The 15,311-nt window shown below is 26.8% G+C and overlaps 1 protein-coding gene across 4 annotated transcripts in view; it reads left to right on the top strand.

Annotated features, from left to right (window-relative positions):
• LOC107440570 (uncharacterized) overlaps positions 1-15,311 on the top strand; it is a 449,104-nt gene that overhangs the window by 361,843 nt on the left and 71,950 nt on the right. The window contains exon 1 of one of the 4 annotated variants that reach the window (XM_071184273.1): positions 14,284-14,337. The exons of the other annotated variants lie outside the window; for them this stretch is intronic. Within the exon in view, the coding sequence (XP_071040374.1) occupies positions 14,299-14,337 (39 nt within the window). The 5' untranslated portion in view covers positions 14,284-14,298. Of the gene's footprint in view, positions 1-14,283; positions 14,338-15,311 lie in introns of those variants that run through there. 4 annotated transcript variants of the gene reach the window in all.

Below are 15,311 nucleotides of genomic sequence, written 5' to 3'. Positions count from 1 at the left end.
GATGAACCTTCATAGCGTCCGCTTTTAAAATTAATTTTTTGAATTTTTTGCACTTCTTGTGACACGACCTGTGAGACAAAGGACGTGCAGAATAGGTCATTCTCGCAATTCAAAGAAATCTTAAGATAAATAGTGACTGAAAAATAAAATTTTATACTCCATCTAGTGACATTCCATTTAGTTTATTTGAAATAACTGAATTTCTTTTTTCCAGTTTTTGAATAGAGATAATAACTGCCCAACGCTCACTCTTTATACTAGGTGATTGTGAGGTTGTTTTCGAGTATCCAACTTAAAATTGAGTTAAGTTTATGGAGAAAAAAAATTCAAAAACAAAAAGAAAATACCGTAGTCCAGAATATTTGACATTTTTGTTCAATTGAAATTAAACTGGTATATATCTTACTGCAATTTTCGGCAAATTATACACCTTTTTTATATTCTTGACCTTAAATTACTAGCATATTTTTGAGCAAAGCTATATCTCATTAAATAGGTTACTCTTTTAATCGTTTCAAAGTTATTTTTAGTTTAATATTTCAGACATAGTTAGTACAGTTAGTTAAATATTTTTAGTATAGTTAGTTTAATATTTTATAAAAAAAAATAATTTTATTTAGGTTTTGGTTTTTCTTTTTGTTAGCCCAAAAAAGTTAACAAAAATTTATCAAATTAATTAACTAGATTTACTTGAGAAATTTTCGACTGTTTCTCGTGCTAAAGGAAGAAAAATTTTTAATAAGAAAAAAAAATCATCATAGATTTTATTTTTAGATAAGTTCATGCTTAAATAAAACAAATATGTGAATTCTTAACAGCAAACAAGCGTGATTTTTCTGAAGAAATTATGACCGATATGTGCCCATTCAATCAGATTATGTACCCATTTAATGAAATATTCCAGCTCAGTCTCAAAATTCCCCTTTAAAAAGTCAAGAACTATTTTAATTTTAAAAAATAAATCTTGCTAGTCAATCGAAATTATCTTCCAAATAAAATAAAAACTTTTTCTAATAGAATCTAATGTGACTCTGTCTTTGTTCTATTATTCAAACAACTCTGAGTTTACATTTCATATGTTTCTCTAAATTGCTATAGAATATTCATCATAATTTACTTTGTTCAATTATTCAAACAGCTCTGAGTTTACATTTCATATGTTTCTCTAAATTGCTATGGAATATTCATCACAATTTACTTTGTTCAATTATTCAAACAACTCTGAATTTACATATCATATGTTTCTCTAAATTGCTATGGAATATTTATTATAATTTACTTTGTTCAATTATTCAAACAGCTCTGAGTTTACATTTCATATGTTTCTCTAAATTGCTGTGGAATATTTATCATAATTTACTTTGTTCAATTATTCAAACAGCTCTGAGTTTACATTTCATATGTTTCTCTAAATTGCTATGGAATATTCCTCATAATTTACTTTGTTCAACTATTCAAACAGCTCTGAGTTTATATTTCATATGTTTCTCTAAATTGTTATGGAATATTCATCATAATTTACTGTGTATATCACATTCTATTTACTTCAGACAAATACATAAAAATATACTGCGTTGGTGCATTCTTCTGAATACGTTATGCGTATGTTAAGTTATACATACACAGAGCAACAAAAAAAAGCAACACTGGATTACTTTTGATCTAATGATCAGATATTCACGTACTAGGGCTCCATCTCAATTGTGTAAGGACCTATTTAAGCGTATCTTATTTTGACAAACAACAATGTTTTAGGAGCTTAAATAAAAAGTTACAGCATAAATTACTTTAAAAGTTTGGAGCAAAATCCTATAATGTGTACAAACATCACGTCTAAAAGCTATACGTTCTCTTTTGCCTTTGAATTTATGGCAAATTCTTCATCTGAAACATGATCCTTAGTTGGCTACGCCCAGAAGCTCTGCATTGTGAAAATGAAGACCTAGACCTAAAACTATCTCTGCAGTTTCTCTAATATAAAAGAAAAGTTATGTATTTTTATTCTAATAATTCATTTCTCTTTTTTTCTATCCGAATAAACATTTTATTGTTTCGTTTTGTCATTTTTCTTCTCAAGGTCAAGAAAGATTGAAGGTTACAGCTTTGAAGGTATTCTAAGTAAAACTGAAAGAAGATATTTTACCTTTCTGTGGCTTTTTCTTTTAGGATTTTATTTCTTTTTCTTTTTATCATCTTATATTTCATTATCTTATCATTAGACTTTTGAAAAATGGGATTATTATTTTACCATTTGATAAATCAAACATTTTTTTTCTCCTATCATTATAAATTTTTGAAAAAAATATTCTATTTTCTTTACTTCAAGAAGTGTGTTTTTAACTGTATGCATTTATCTAAAAATAACAATAGCATTCTAGTTTTTACTCCGTTTATTTTTATTTACGTAATTCTGACCGTAAAATTTCTTTCATTACTTGTTCAAAACACCGCATAAAGACAGAAGTTTAAAAAATAGTAAATTTTTCAGTTATAGAAATTTAAAAATATCGAAGTTAAATTGAAATACGAAAAGGCTGCATAATATCAATTGGTAATAACTTAATTATTTCTAGTTTGTAAAAAGAACAATATTAATTTGACTTACAATATCGTCGTCTTAGAAATTGATCTATACCGTAAAAAACTCCGGATCGAATTACGGTAAAAAGTACCAGCACTCAAGGTGGCGGTACCTTTAACGGTCAAATCCATTTTCACCGGAACATGTAACAGAACAAAAGAGAAACTGATATACCGTAATTTTTACAGTTATAATTACCGTAAAATCACAGAATCACTCTAAATAAATAAATATTACTGTAAAAATTACGGTTTAATATTTTACTGTAAAAAATGGATTTTACGGATGATGCACCCTAAGTGCCGGCATTTTATACAGTAATTTGATTCGGAATTTTTTACAACGTTCAAAGTGTTAAAAATTATCTATAATTTTTACAAAGATTATGTAGAATATTTTCGAAATTAAAGCATTAAAACTCCTTGTCTTCTAAAAAAACGTAAAAAACAGTAGGTTTTCACGGTTGAAATATTAATTTTCTAATTTGTTTACCGTATATAAATTACTTCGCTAATTTTTGAATAAATCTAATGAAACATTTGTATTGAACGTATTTTAGGTTAAAAAATTTTATCAGAAAAGAAAAGAAAAAACAGTAGAATTTAGAAATAAAATTATCTGACTCCAGGAATTAGTTAGTACCTTTTACATTTTGAATTTTAATGTTATAATTTCCGAAGTTTTTTTATTCACTATTTTTTAAATTAATTTGAAAAACAGTTGTTAAAGTCATTATGCCAATTATGTAACTATTCTAATTAATTTTTAGTTGCTAAAGCCTTACAAAATACCACTGGATGCATAGTTGGCCCCCTAAACGAAGGTTGTGAAACCCAAAAATATCACTTTTAAAATTTATCTCATAAATATTTTTAAAAAAAATTACTATTTTAAAACAAATCTAAAAATAAAACGAAGATCAGTGATATGAAATAAAATTCAATGACTTCGTGTCACATTTTTGTTGACAATTTAATCACTGGACGAAAATTTATGATTACGTTATTTATCATAACATGCATTAAACAGAAAAGATAACATTTTAATTACATCACAGTTTTCCCTGTTTGTCTAAACATCAGAATTAGTTACCTAATTCAAAGCATCATCCTTAGGATGCATTTAATCCGCAGAGAAATAATAGCTCGAAAATTGTTATTGAAGTTGTGAATAACCCTTTGACGCTCTTGTAATGTAGGGCACGAAACTTGGCCCAGAAGTTTTAGGTATGATGAGATTTTTTTTTCTTTTTTTATTCATTGCTTTCGTTTGCCAGGTTATTGACCATTAAAGTGAGATTTAATGGAGTTAAAAAGAGTTCTTACTTTTTCCTGCCCTTATTTTACTTTTCCTTGTTGTCAACACTTATTTTTTGTACCCTTTTTAACAAGGAGTAAACATTGTTATTTGTCTTATTTTTTTTGGTTTCAAAAGTTAAAAAAAATGAAAAAATTCTGTTCACATTTAATGCAAATTACAAACATTATTTTTTGTACCTTTTTTTAACTGGGAGTAAACATTGTTATTTGCCTTATTTTTTTTGGTTTAAAAAGTTATTTGCTTTATTTTTTTTTTTTTTTNACTTATTTTTTGTACCCTTTTTAACAAGGAGTAAACATTGTTATTTGTCTTATTTTTTTTTGGTTTAAAAAGTTAAAAAAAATGAAAAAATTCTGTTCGCATTTAATGCAAATTACAAACATTATTTTTAGTACCTTTTTTTAACTGGAAGTAAACATTGTTATTTGCCTTATTTTTTTTGGGTTTAAAAAGTTATTTGCCTTATTTTTTTTTGGTTTAAAAAGTTATTTGTCTTATTTTTTTGGTTTAAAAAGTTTTAAAAAAATGAAAAAATTATGTTCCCATATAGTGCAAATTACAAACATTTTTGAACACTACTTATTAGTTTTATCTGTTGTGTTTCGAACTTCGCTCGTATAGAGAAAGTGGAATTTGATGTAGTCTGCTCGTAGAATTAATAATATACATGCCAAAGAATTTTTGTTAAGTTACTAATTACAGCTATTATATGTTGTATCTATTATAAAAATAATCAACAGTTCCTTATATACTCAAAATTAAAATTTTTATTGTTGACTATTCAGCAATTGTTTAGGTGCATAAATTGTTATTTTAAATCACTTCGTTAAACAATCACCTGACTTTTAATGAAACGTAAAAAACATTAAATGATTACTTTTTTTGATAAAAATATTCTTATCAACTAAAAAATTTGGCATAATTGCAATAATTTGTCATGGTTATTTTTTTTAATCATTTTATGAAACGATTGTTTACTTGACTTTAATAAAAGAACGTGACTTTTAAAAAAATTTAATATTTTGACTAGACTTTTTATAAAACGTGGAAAACAATAAATGAGTATACAAAAATATAATAATAAAAGTTTTTACACTCAAAAATTTGGATTAATTACCATAATTTGTTACAATAAAAACTCTTAATTCTTTCAATAACATATGAAACTTGTTTATTTACACAACTAAAAAAATGTTTTCTTATTTTTTATTCGGATATTTATTTTATCAAATGATTACTGTGAAGATTGTGTTTTAAACTGATCAAAACATGCTTTATTTTTTTGAAAAAAATACATTTTTTGCATTTTTTTTTTCGCATCAAAACCTGCTTTCTCGTAAACAATGGTCTTTTTTTTTAATTTAGAAATATCGTGTGTTTGTTTAAGAAGCGTCCAAAATTGTCATCAATCACTGTTACTGACATTTTACGGGAAAAAATCCTTAAAACATGATTTAAATGGACATGAGAGGAAGTAAAACAAAATAATAAATGAATAATTGTTATCTCTGCATGTTTAATCTGATTTTCTAAATTTCTGTTATTTATTAAACTTCAAATCGAATGTTCAATCTTAAAACTTCAAATCGAATGTTCATTTACAATAGCTTTTTTTTCCGTCAAAATATAGCTTACTCTTCCCTGAAATCAATTCTCACGTGCTTCTTTTAATGAATATTTTACAATTTAAAACTATGAATTAAATTCTGACTTCCAATGATTCCGTCAAGTTGACATTCATTCGTTTAACCTGCTCAATTAAATACCTACACGTGACGTCATCGTAGGTAAATCGTGGCATTTGTCGTTCCAGAAGCCAATCACGTTCGACGCACACGCGTGACGTCGCTTACAGGTATCCAATTAAATCCAATTTAAATCACCTTGTGAAACATCACTTCACTTTTTCTCTAGTTGCAAATACCCAAATGCTTATACCACTTTTTCAAGAGATTAAATGAAATCGGGCGTCAAATGCAAAAAATAAATAAATAAATAAATGTATAATAAAATAAAAATGATGTAACGGGGTCACTTTTCTACACAGTAGCGGTAATAAGCCAGAGTTGTAAATGACCGTTTCTTTAAGCCTTAGATTCACATGTCAGATTTACACAATAGGGAAACTTGAATCATTGTCACTTTTCCCTCTTTTTATATCTCTCTACCCCTTAATTTGATTCTTCACCTTATGCTGCATTCATCTTACAAATGTTTCCTTATTGCTTTTTTTTTCCCCGTTATTGCTGATCGAGATAATCGTATATTTTGACATGAAAAAAAAAATGTTACGCTGTGTTAAAGATTGCGATAATTTAATCTTCACTCGAAAAATTTCTAAATGTGTCCATTTCTGTTTATTAATAATTATTTTGTCTAAATATTAAAATTCAAAATAGTTGTACTTTTTATTAGTTTAGAATTTTTTTTCTTTTCGTGTTTTTATTCGAATATTTATAAAAAATTATAGAGTTAAAACGAAAAGTTTCTCCAAAAAAAAAATTTTTTTTTTCTCGGAGAAAAGAATTCTGGTAAAATTACCGTTCTGTATGGTAATGATATTTCTGGTGAGAAAAAAAAAAAAACATAATTCTGTTCAATAAAATCAAAATATACGGTATTTAAACCATTCATTGTCGTTTTCGATAATACTCACGATATTTATCTTTGTATTTACGTGTTCAATATTTATAGTTGTCGATCATGAGCGAGATATTATCATATTCGATATTTATCGTTATCGATAGCGATTGATATATTATCATAAGCGCATTTTTTTTTATTTGATATTTATTTTGTCTTTCATGATCGCCATAAAATCACTGTCAATAATTCTTGTATATTCAATATTGATCATTGATGTTTATCTTGTTCGATATTTATTATATGTACGATATATGTGGACTTTTGCGGTCGTGAGAATACTTTTTAAATTATTTTATCGTGATACATAAAACAATTTTATTTCATGATATATCGCCCATTTTTCAAGCATAGCCGAAGCCTTGGCGGCTCAGGGGATAGAGAGTTCGCCTTCCAATGAGGTGAACCGGGTTTGAATCCCAGTGATAGCTGGTCGATATGAATTCCGCACCCAGCTGGCACCAACCACAGTGCACCGACGGACCTTGGGTTAGAGTCCCCTTGCCATCTGGCCAACAGTGCGGGGTTTTCCTCTCCATGTAACGCAAATGCGGGTTTTCATCAAAAAGTTCTCCACGAAGGCAAAATTTCTCGCAATACTCTTGATCCAGGAGTTCCCTTGTCTTCTGGAGTGGGTTCGAAATTACAAGGCTACGAATTTGAACATTAGTAGTCGTAATCCCGAAATTAGGTAGGCTGTTCAACGACCGTTATAAAAAATAAACTGACTAACAAACGCAGGAGAGGCAATATAAGGCGCGAGAAAAATTAAATTCGAAAAAAAAAAGTTGGTATGTATAGCTAAAAAGTACGCTAGTAAGTGACATACAATTGAGTGAATTACAACTTACAATTGGAAAATTACTCAATTGTGAGTTGTATCGCTCTATCTATTACTAATAGTATTGTTTACATTGAACTAAAAAAAAAAGAAATTTTTATTAGATTGTAGTTTTCTTTTTCGATAATTTTATAACTACTTTCGAATAGTATTGCTCAATTTTGAATTTATTTATCTTATAATTATGTTATAACAGGCAAATATAATGACTTTTTTTTATAACTGCTTACCTTTATTTCATAAATAGTTTTTGTATTTCCTGTGTTCAAATTTTGCATTGTATTCTTTAAGCTTTTCCAAACATTTACTTCTAATTCTTCAAAATATTTACTATAATTTCTTCAAAAAATTTTTCAAAACAGCTTGTAAAATTCAAAACGTTAAGTACTTGTAAAAGTATTTTCAACTTTCATTTCTAGAAATATTTTTTCAATTTTTGAGATTTTTCCAAAACTCATAAACAAAACGTTTTGCTTTCACTTAAACTAATTAACTGTAATACATATTTTTTTTCAATATTTCTATAATTATTAAATGAATTGTCTGCTGAAGTTTCCTAAATTCGAGCATATATAAACTGTTTCTACAGGAAGTTCCGAATTTTAGTTTAAATCTAAAAATCAATTCTTATATTATTAAATCGATTCACAAATTATTGATTTTTTACATATTATAAAAAATAGCATTGCTAAAACCATATAATTTATTCAAAAGCATTAAAAAAAAATTACTTAAAAAGTTTTCGAGTGAAAAAAATTATAGACTTTTCAAATAAATGAAATATTTTATTTCTCAACTGTTTCGAGAAATAAATACAATAGGTACTTTGTATTCTTTCACGGGCTATCGGACATTCAATTGCAGTTTAAAGGGTACGTAATTATAGGTCTGAACTATCAACTCAACTTTATTCTTCTTACATATTCCTCTGAAATTAGCATAATTGAGAAAAATTAAAGAAAATAAATAAAAATATTCTCTGAATGCTCGGTGCTTTTTGTGGAAACCGCACGGAATTCGAAAGAAACTTTCGATTTGAATAATGAAGCAAAATTATAGTAATATAATGTAATCTTCATTTTGCGGTGATCCGTCTTTCTTTTCTATTCATTCTTTCCGATCGGCAGACGATTTTTTTCCCCTTATTTGTAATTGATGAACGAAATTTGAATTTACTCGTGAGAAAACGGATTAGGCTTAACGAAACATAACCAGGGTTATTTTATTTCACTGCAGCATAATTATGGAAAAAGACCGTGAGTATGTTTTGCTCCTTCGACGAACTTTTTAAAATCCTTCTCTTCCAATACGTGCTTCCGACCAGGAAGTCTGAAACGGATTGATTCATGCGGATTATGAGTTACGCAGAATGATTTGCTTCTGTTTGTCTGATGACAAATATTAAGTTTGAATAGACGTGATTAGCTTCGTTAAAAGATTGTTTCTTACAAGGAAACCGTGGGCTTGAATTCTGCTTCATGAATTAAGATAAAGTTTATGCAGTGCATTTAACGTAAGTTAGATTAATTTATTTATTGAATACCAATTTATAAAATGTCATTTAAAAATACCTAAGTCATGCTAGAATTAAATAGATTAAAAAATTAACATATTTAATACCAGAATTAATTGTATTCCACTCCCAGAAATTTACGATTTTCTTTTCTAGATGAAGTAAACAGTTTTCTAATGTCGCAATGAAATAATAAAATATCTCGTATTGTAGTTACAATATCCGTGTTGTATTAAAGTGTGTATATGAAATGTAGATTATTTTTAGATTGGCGATTTTAATCGCCATTAAAGTAACTTTATTTAATATTATTATTTTTCTAATTATTTGGGATTTTTTATATAGTAGGAATTGCATTCTGATTTTATTTACTGGATAAAAACTTTTTACCCATTGGATTTAAATCTATATTAGTTTTAGATCTGTTAAATACGGAAATAATGCAATATTACTTAATAGAAAATGTTTTTCATTGGTTATTTTTAAAAAAATCTTAAAAAAGAAGTGCATAAATAAGGAACACTAATTCCTAATACTTTAATGCAGAAAGCAAGACATTTAGAATAGCCACACAAAAAAATTAGAATAAAAAAAACTGACACCAAAGTATTTAAAAAGGCATTACAATGAAACAAGTTTTATCAGATGCAAATGGAACCAAATTTAAATATAAATTAAAATTATTAAAAGCATTAGAATTAAGGATTAATTTAATTAATTTCTTGAAATAAATCTCACTAAAAATAATATACAGAATTCAAATTTTAAAAACTATTACACTGTAAAATAATCAGGGATGTCTGAGATTTTCAAAAGAAATTTTTCTGTGACAAATTCATGAAAAATATGATAGCAAATCGAGAATTCCATTTTGAAAACTATTACATTGTAAAATTACATTTAACTTTTTTTTAAGGTTATATTTCTCATAAACAAGTCATGTATGTTTGCAGTCTTCAATAAAACTTTTAAAAAAAACACTTCTTTAAAAATATCTTTTTAAGAAAAAGAAATAAGAACGTTTTAATCACTACTTCTATTATCTCCGAACAATTTAAATTCTGTCACAGACGATGATAGATGATAGACTTCTCTTAAACGGCGCTTACCCTGTACCTTTAATAACATTTTACCGTTATCTCAAATTTTTTTTTTGAACATACAGAAGTTCTGTTTTACTCTAAATGATAAGATCAACCGGAACGAATGCATAACTCTCAGCCCTTTTTTTTTTAAATAAGAATTTCCATCCACTTAAGAAAGTAACACGTCCTGAAATAACAGGCTTCATTTTTTATTCTTCAAATTTGCACCGAGCAGCAAATTTCAACTATTTGTAAGATAATGACTCACTCGGCATCGCTCTTTAAAACTTCCAAATGTCCATTATTCGGCATTTTCAAACTCCACCCACAAAAACGCGATTAAATAATAATAACAATAAAAGTTTTTTTAAAAAAAAAACTCGCCGTATCTGGAGTGGATCAAGAATTCGACCGTATAAACATGGCGGAAGCATGTATACTTACTGAAAGGTTCAGACTCTTTTTTTTTTCTTTCTTTTTACCTTTCATTACCTCTTCACACTCTTTACCGTTGCCAAAATCATTAGTAATTTCTTTTTGTTGTCATCTTAAATGCCATAAAAAAAATAGTTCACGCGAGCGATGGTATTCTTACATTAATTTTTTTTTTTTCTGATCGAAAAATAACGCATTCTTCCTAATCCATTCCCCTTTGCAATGTTTACATATAATAAAAAAGCCAATATCTTCTTTTTTTCAAGCTTTTTCTTTCAAGTTTAATAACCGTAATTTATTTTACATGCTCTATTTTTGTACGTATGTTTTACTTTACAGTTATTATTCGAAAACTTTCACTGGATATTTCAAATAACTACTTTTTTTATTTCCTGTTTTTTTTTTTAAGAAAAAAACTCAAATCATTCATAATTTTAATGATTTTATAAACCTGCGGTCAACAGCCTTTTTTACCACTTGCGTGCCTTAAATACAAATCGCATCAATACACATTAGTAATATAGTGAATGGTTTTTTTAAATATAACCGTTTATTGCATTGAAACTGTAATTATTATGGAATATACTAGACATTAAGCACTTCACAATAAGCTCGTTTTCATTATTTATTTTAGTTCATTATTTAATTTTATTTATTTATTTATCTGCGAATTCAATGACTAATCTTAACCCTAATTTATCGATCCTGATTTTTTGTATGACAAATATGTATTATCAAATCTTCAAATATTTGATCAGAAACTTAAACATAATTTGTCGCTACCAACTTTTTAATTTGTATATTTAAAAACAAAAAAGAAATCTTCTTTCTTAATTTCATTCTATTATTTTTACTTACTATTAATCTAAACATTAATTACAGCCAAAACAATTTCTAAATCTTAATATCCATGTTTTTTTTATTAACAGCTATCAATGCTATTTTTAAACGCTTATTATAGCGTCATTTATTATTCTGTATTTATTATATTTATTAGTATTATTCATACTGTTATTATTGCAGAATGCGGCATAAGTTAAAAATGAAAAATTACAACAATTAAAATTGCATTAGAAAGTCTAATGAAGGGAAGCTTATAGCTTAGAAAGGTACTTGTCGGTTAACCGGGCTCAACCAAATATAAGCCAAAAAAAATATAGATCTCTGCCAACTTTTTTATTTTATTTTATTTATTTTTTAAAACGCATAAAAATTAAAGAATCTTGCCGTTATGTCAACTTTAGCTTATTTAGCTGTCTAACAGCGCCCTCTATGCTAACTCTGAAAATATCACATATTATGAAAAGCCTCAGTTTCGTAAAAATGAAAAGCATTTGTAAATCTAATTTTTTAATATTTGAAAAATTACTCCAACTCTGCCTGAGTTCACTAAAATGTACAAAAATAGAGAATTATTCATTGATTTTGATAATTTTGATCTAGGAGGACAAATCTCACCAAATCGGCATTTTTTAAAAATTTTAATAACTTTTGTAATATTTAAGTTGTTTGTCAGTTCTAAAATGCAGTTAATTCTTCAGGGCAAGAACGTCTGTCTAGCTTGAAATAATAACTTTGCCTCAAGTGTCAGGCATTTAAACTGTGGCTTCTTAAATTTTCTTGGCGAAAGTGCTTAGGAAAATACTGTTAATAAGATTTATATAGGTGAAAACTCGCCAATAGGCGATTGTTTTTGAAAAATTTATTAATATTTTTAAATGTTTAAAATATTGGTCTTTTTCATAACTTTTAAAATTCTTTTCAGTTAAATAACAATAATAGTTTAAATTAGAACTTTATTTCGAGTTTAAAATACTCAAATTGTGCTCTTTTTATTTTCTTTGGTGTTTCTTTTCTTTTCTTTTTTTTTTCCTTTTACATATTGAAAAATAGTGAATTTTTAAAAAGAAAATTTAATTATTTTTAAGCCTACTTTGCACATGCTACCTCTATCATAAAAGTTTTTCAAGATTAATTGTTATTTTTCCATGATGAATATTTCAAGTTGTGAATAAATAAATAAAGAAAATTATGAATAAATAAAGAAAATATTTTGTTCCAGCGCGATCCTTATTTGCTACGAAACAAAGCTGATATTTTGGTGTCATACCCCATTAAAACTATCATAAATTTTCAATTTCTCTTTTTCGATAGAACTACTAAACACTGCTTCCAGACCAAATGGTGTTTTAATATGTTCCATTTTTCATCCATTGATTCGAACTGTTTTTCCAATCACCAATGGCGGATGTTATCCACTTTCTTGTTTTTATATTACCTAAAGTAGAATTTGTTGTTTATTGTGGCAATGTCATTGGGTCATGTTTAACATTTGACTTTTTTATGTCATTTATCAAGCAGGAGATTCGTTGCTTAGCAATAAATTACGAATTAGGAGTTTTGAGAATTGCGCATCATGCCCTTTAAAAAGCAACTTTCTTTTGATGTCTGATAATAAGTCTGGATACTTAGAATCGTAGTTAAAATTCGTTCTTAATCGAAATGGAGATTTTTTTTAAATTAAAATTATATATTTAATTATGGGTATGAAATTGCTTTTTAATGTTCGATAAAGGAATGGTTTCACTTTTTTGTTGTTCTGAATTTGGACGTGGCGAGGTCAAGCTAAGGTGGTTCTCCGTATCGTCTTGCAACTCCATTTTTAAGTATATAAAAACTTTTTATTAGATTCCATATTTTGAATAAGATATTGAATAGTAATTTAATTTTCGTGCAGTTCGATATTTTCTTTTTAGTTCCTATTTTAAAATCTTGCCATTGCTATACCAATAATTCCTATTTTAAAATCTTGCCATATGCCTTCTTATTTACTTTTTTTTGCTTTAATATATTAATTAATCTATATAAATAGATTGACAAACTATTTGAACGTACTAATACTTAGTCGAATATTTTATAAAATTTTTCACTTGCAAATGATATTCTATTTAATCCTTTTTCAGCATGGGCTGAGAATAAATATTTAAAATTAAATTTTGTCTGTCAACAATCGTATATCATTTAGTACTAATTCAAATTTTTTATGAAAAGCATTAATCTATAACTCCATTCTTTATTCTTAATTCTAGAATAAAGTTGTGCTTTGCCAGGCTGATGAAGTCATTATCTTTAAAGAATATAATTGAACTCAAAACTTTAAAAAATATATATTTACACTCCTTAAACGCTTTAAGTCAATTGTTATTTAAAACTTGATTAAAATGAAAAAATCTCAAAAGTGCTAGCTGCGATCATTCATTATATAGCTGTTTTCAAATTCATAATTCAACCAATATAATTAAAATGTAACGGTAAGTTATTTTGTTCAATTGATAATCGTTCTACTTAATGCTATGTTAATCTCCAACGCCGCAAAGGAATAAGTAACGCCAACTGTCTTAACTGATCAAAAAGACAGTTGGACCTGCTTTAAATCTTACCCATTGATAAAACAATTTCTAAGCTGCTATTTCAGAAAATAGAATAAAAAATGGGGAAAATGCTGCCTTTTTCATGGTTTTTAAAAGCAATGAATTAAGATTCAGGATTTTTTTCCCCCCTCTCTCTGTCCGTGATCTTTTATGGAGCCTGGACGTTTGAACGCTATCGGTGCAAGCATGCGCATCAAAATTTTATAGGTGTGGTTGTATTGTATAATAGAGATGAAAAGTAAAATAAGGATAATAATGACAAAAAAAATCTTTTTTTAATTATTTGTGCTGTTTTTGGAGAGAGAAAAAGAAGTAACGCATAAACTCGGTACCTTTTTTGAGTGTCAACAGTCTGTGATGTATGTCTGCGATGTGGACACTTTTGGAGTATTTCACCTGATGGCGACTGTTGGCACATTGTATAGTGATGATAGCTTTTTAAACTTAACATGTTTAGTTTGCGGGTGTTCGTCGTCCGTTTGAGTTGGGTGAGTTTTAACTTATCTTTTTTCACAGACCTTTAAAATTTCAAATGGCTATCTTTTAAATTTTATAGGTTATTTATAATTATTCGTAATGCTCACATTATAGTTATTATAATTATTCATAAGTTATTCATAATACTCATATTATAATTATTATAATTACTCATAAATCACTTATAATTATTCATAAAATATTAGTTTTATTCATTCATAATTAAGTTATGAAAAATTAAACTTTAAAAAGATGTTTGTGGAACATTCTCTATTGTCATCTTGCTGATTATGATACTTGATACTGATTATGCTAATAATGCTGATATATATTAAAATACGGATACTGATTATGCTAAAAATGTTAAAAAATGAAATAAATAATTAATTCTAAGTTATTGTATTTATTCAACAATAATTATTCAAAATCCTTAAGAATATTTATGCATTCATGTATATTTACAACTGTTGAAAATAATCATTCATAATTAGATATTCAAACAATAAACTTTTAAAATAAACTTTAGATACATATTTTTTCACCTTCTCTTTTATCACTTTAATATTGATCGTGTTTTTTAAAAATAATAAAGTAATCGCTCATCATGTTATAAAAATAATTATTCATAGTTTTTCAGGATGTTTGTTATCCTATGCATTCAAAATCATTTAAAATGTATTTATTTACAACTGCTAAAAATAATCATTCATAATTTATTTATTAAAAATTACACTTTAAAAGCATATTTTTTCTCCTTCCCTTTTATCATCTTGATGTTTATCATGTTTAAAAAAAAGTAATTCCTAATTAATTTTATTTAATTAATAATAACAATTCATAGTCCTTAAGGATGTTTGTTTATCCCAACCATTCAAAATTATTTAATATTTAAAAAAATATTGATTTAGAATTTAGTTAGTATAAATTTAAAAGAAATTGCATACAAAATGTGTATTCTGGACCATATTTAGTTATGAAAAAAAAA

This window comes from Parasteatoda tepidariorum, chromosome 8, assembly GCF_043381705.1.
Source record: "Parasteatoda tepidariorum isolate YZ-2023 chromosome 8, CAS_Ptep_4.0, whole genome shotgun sequence".
In the NCBI taxonomy this organism is placed as follows: domain Eukaryota; kingdom Metazoa; phylum Arthropoda; class Arachnida; order Araneae; family Theridiidae; genus Parasteatoda; species Parasteatoda tepidariorum.
Note: the sequence above shows the minus strand (reverse complement) of the source record. Positions and strands in the feature narration are given on the sequence as shown.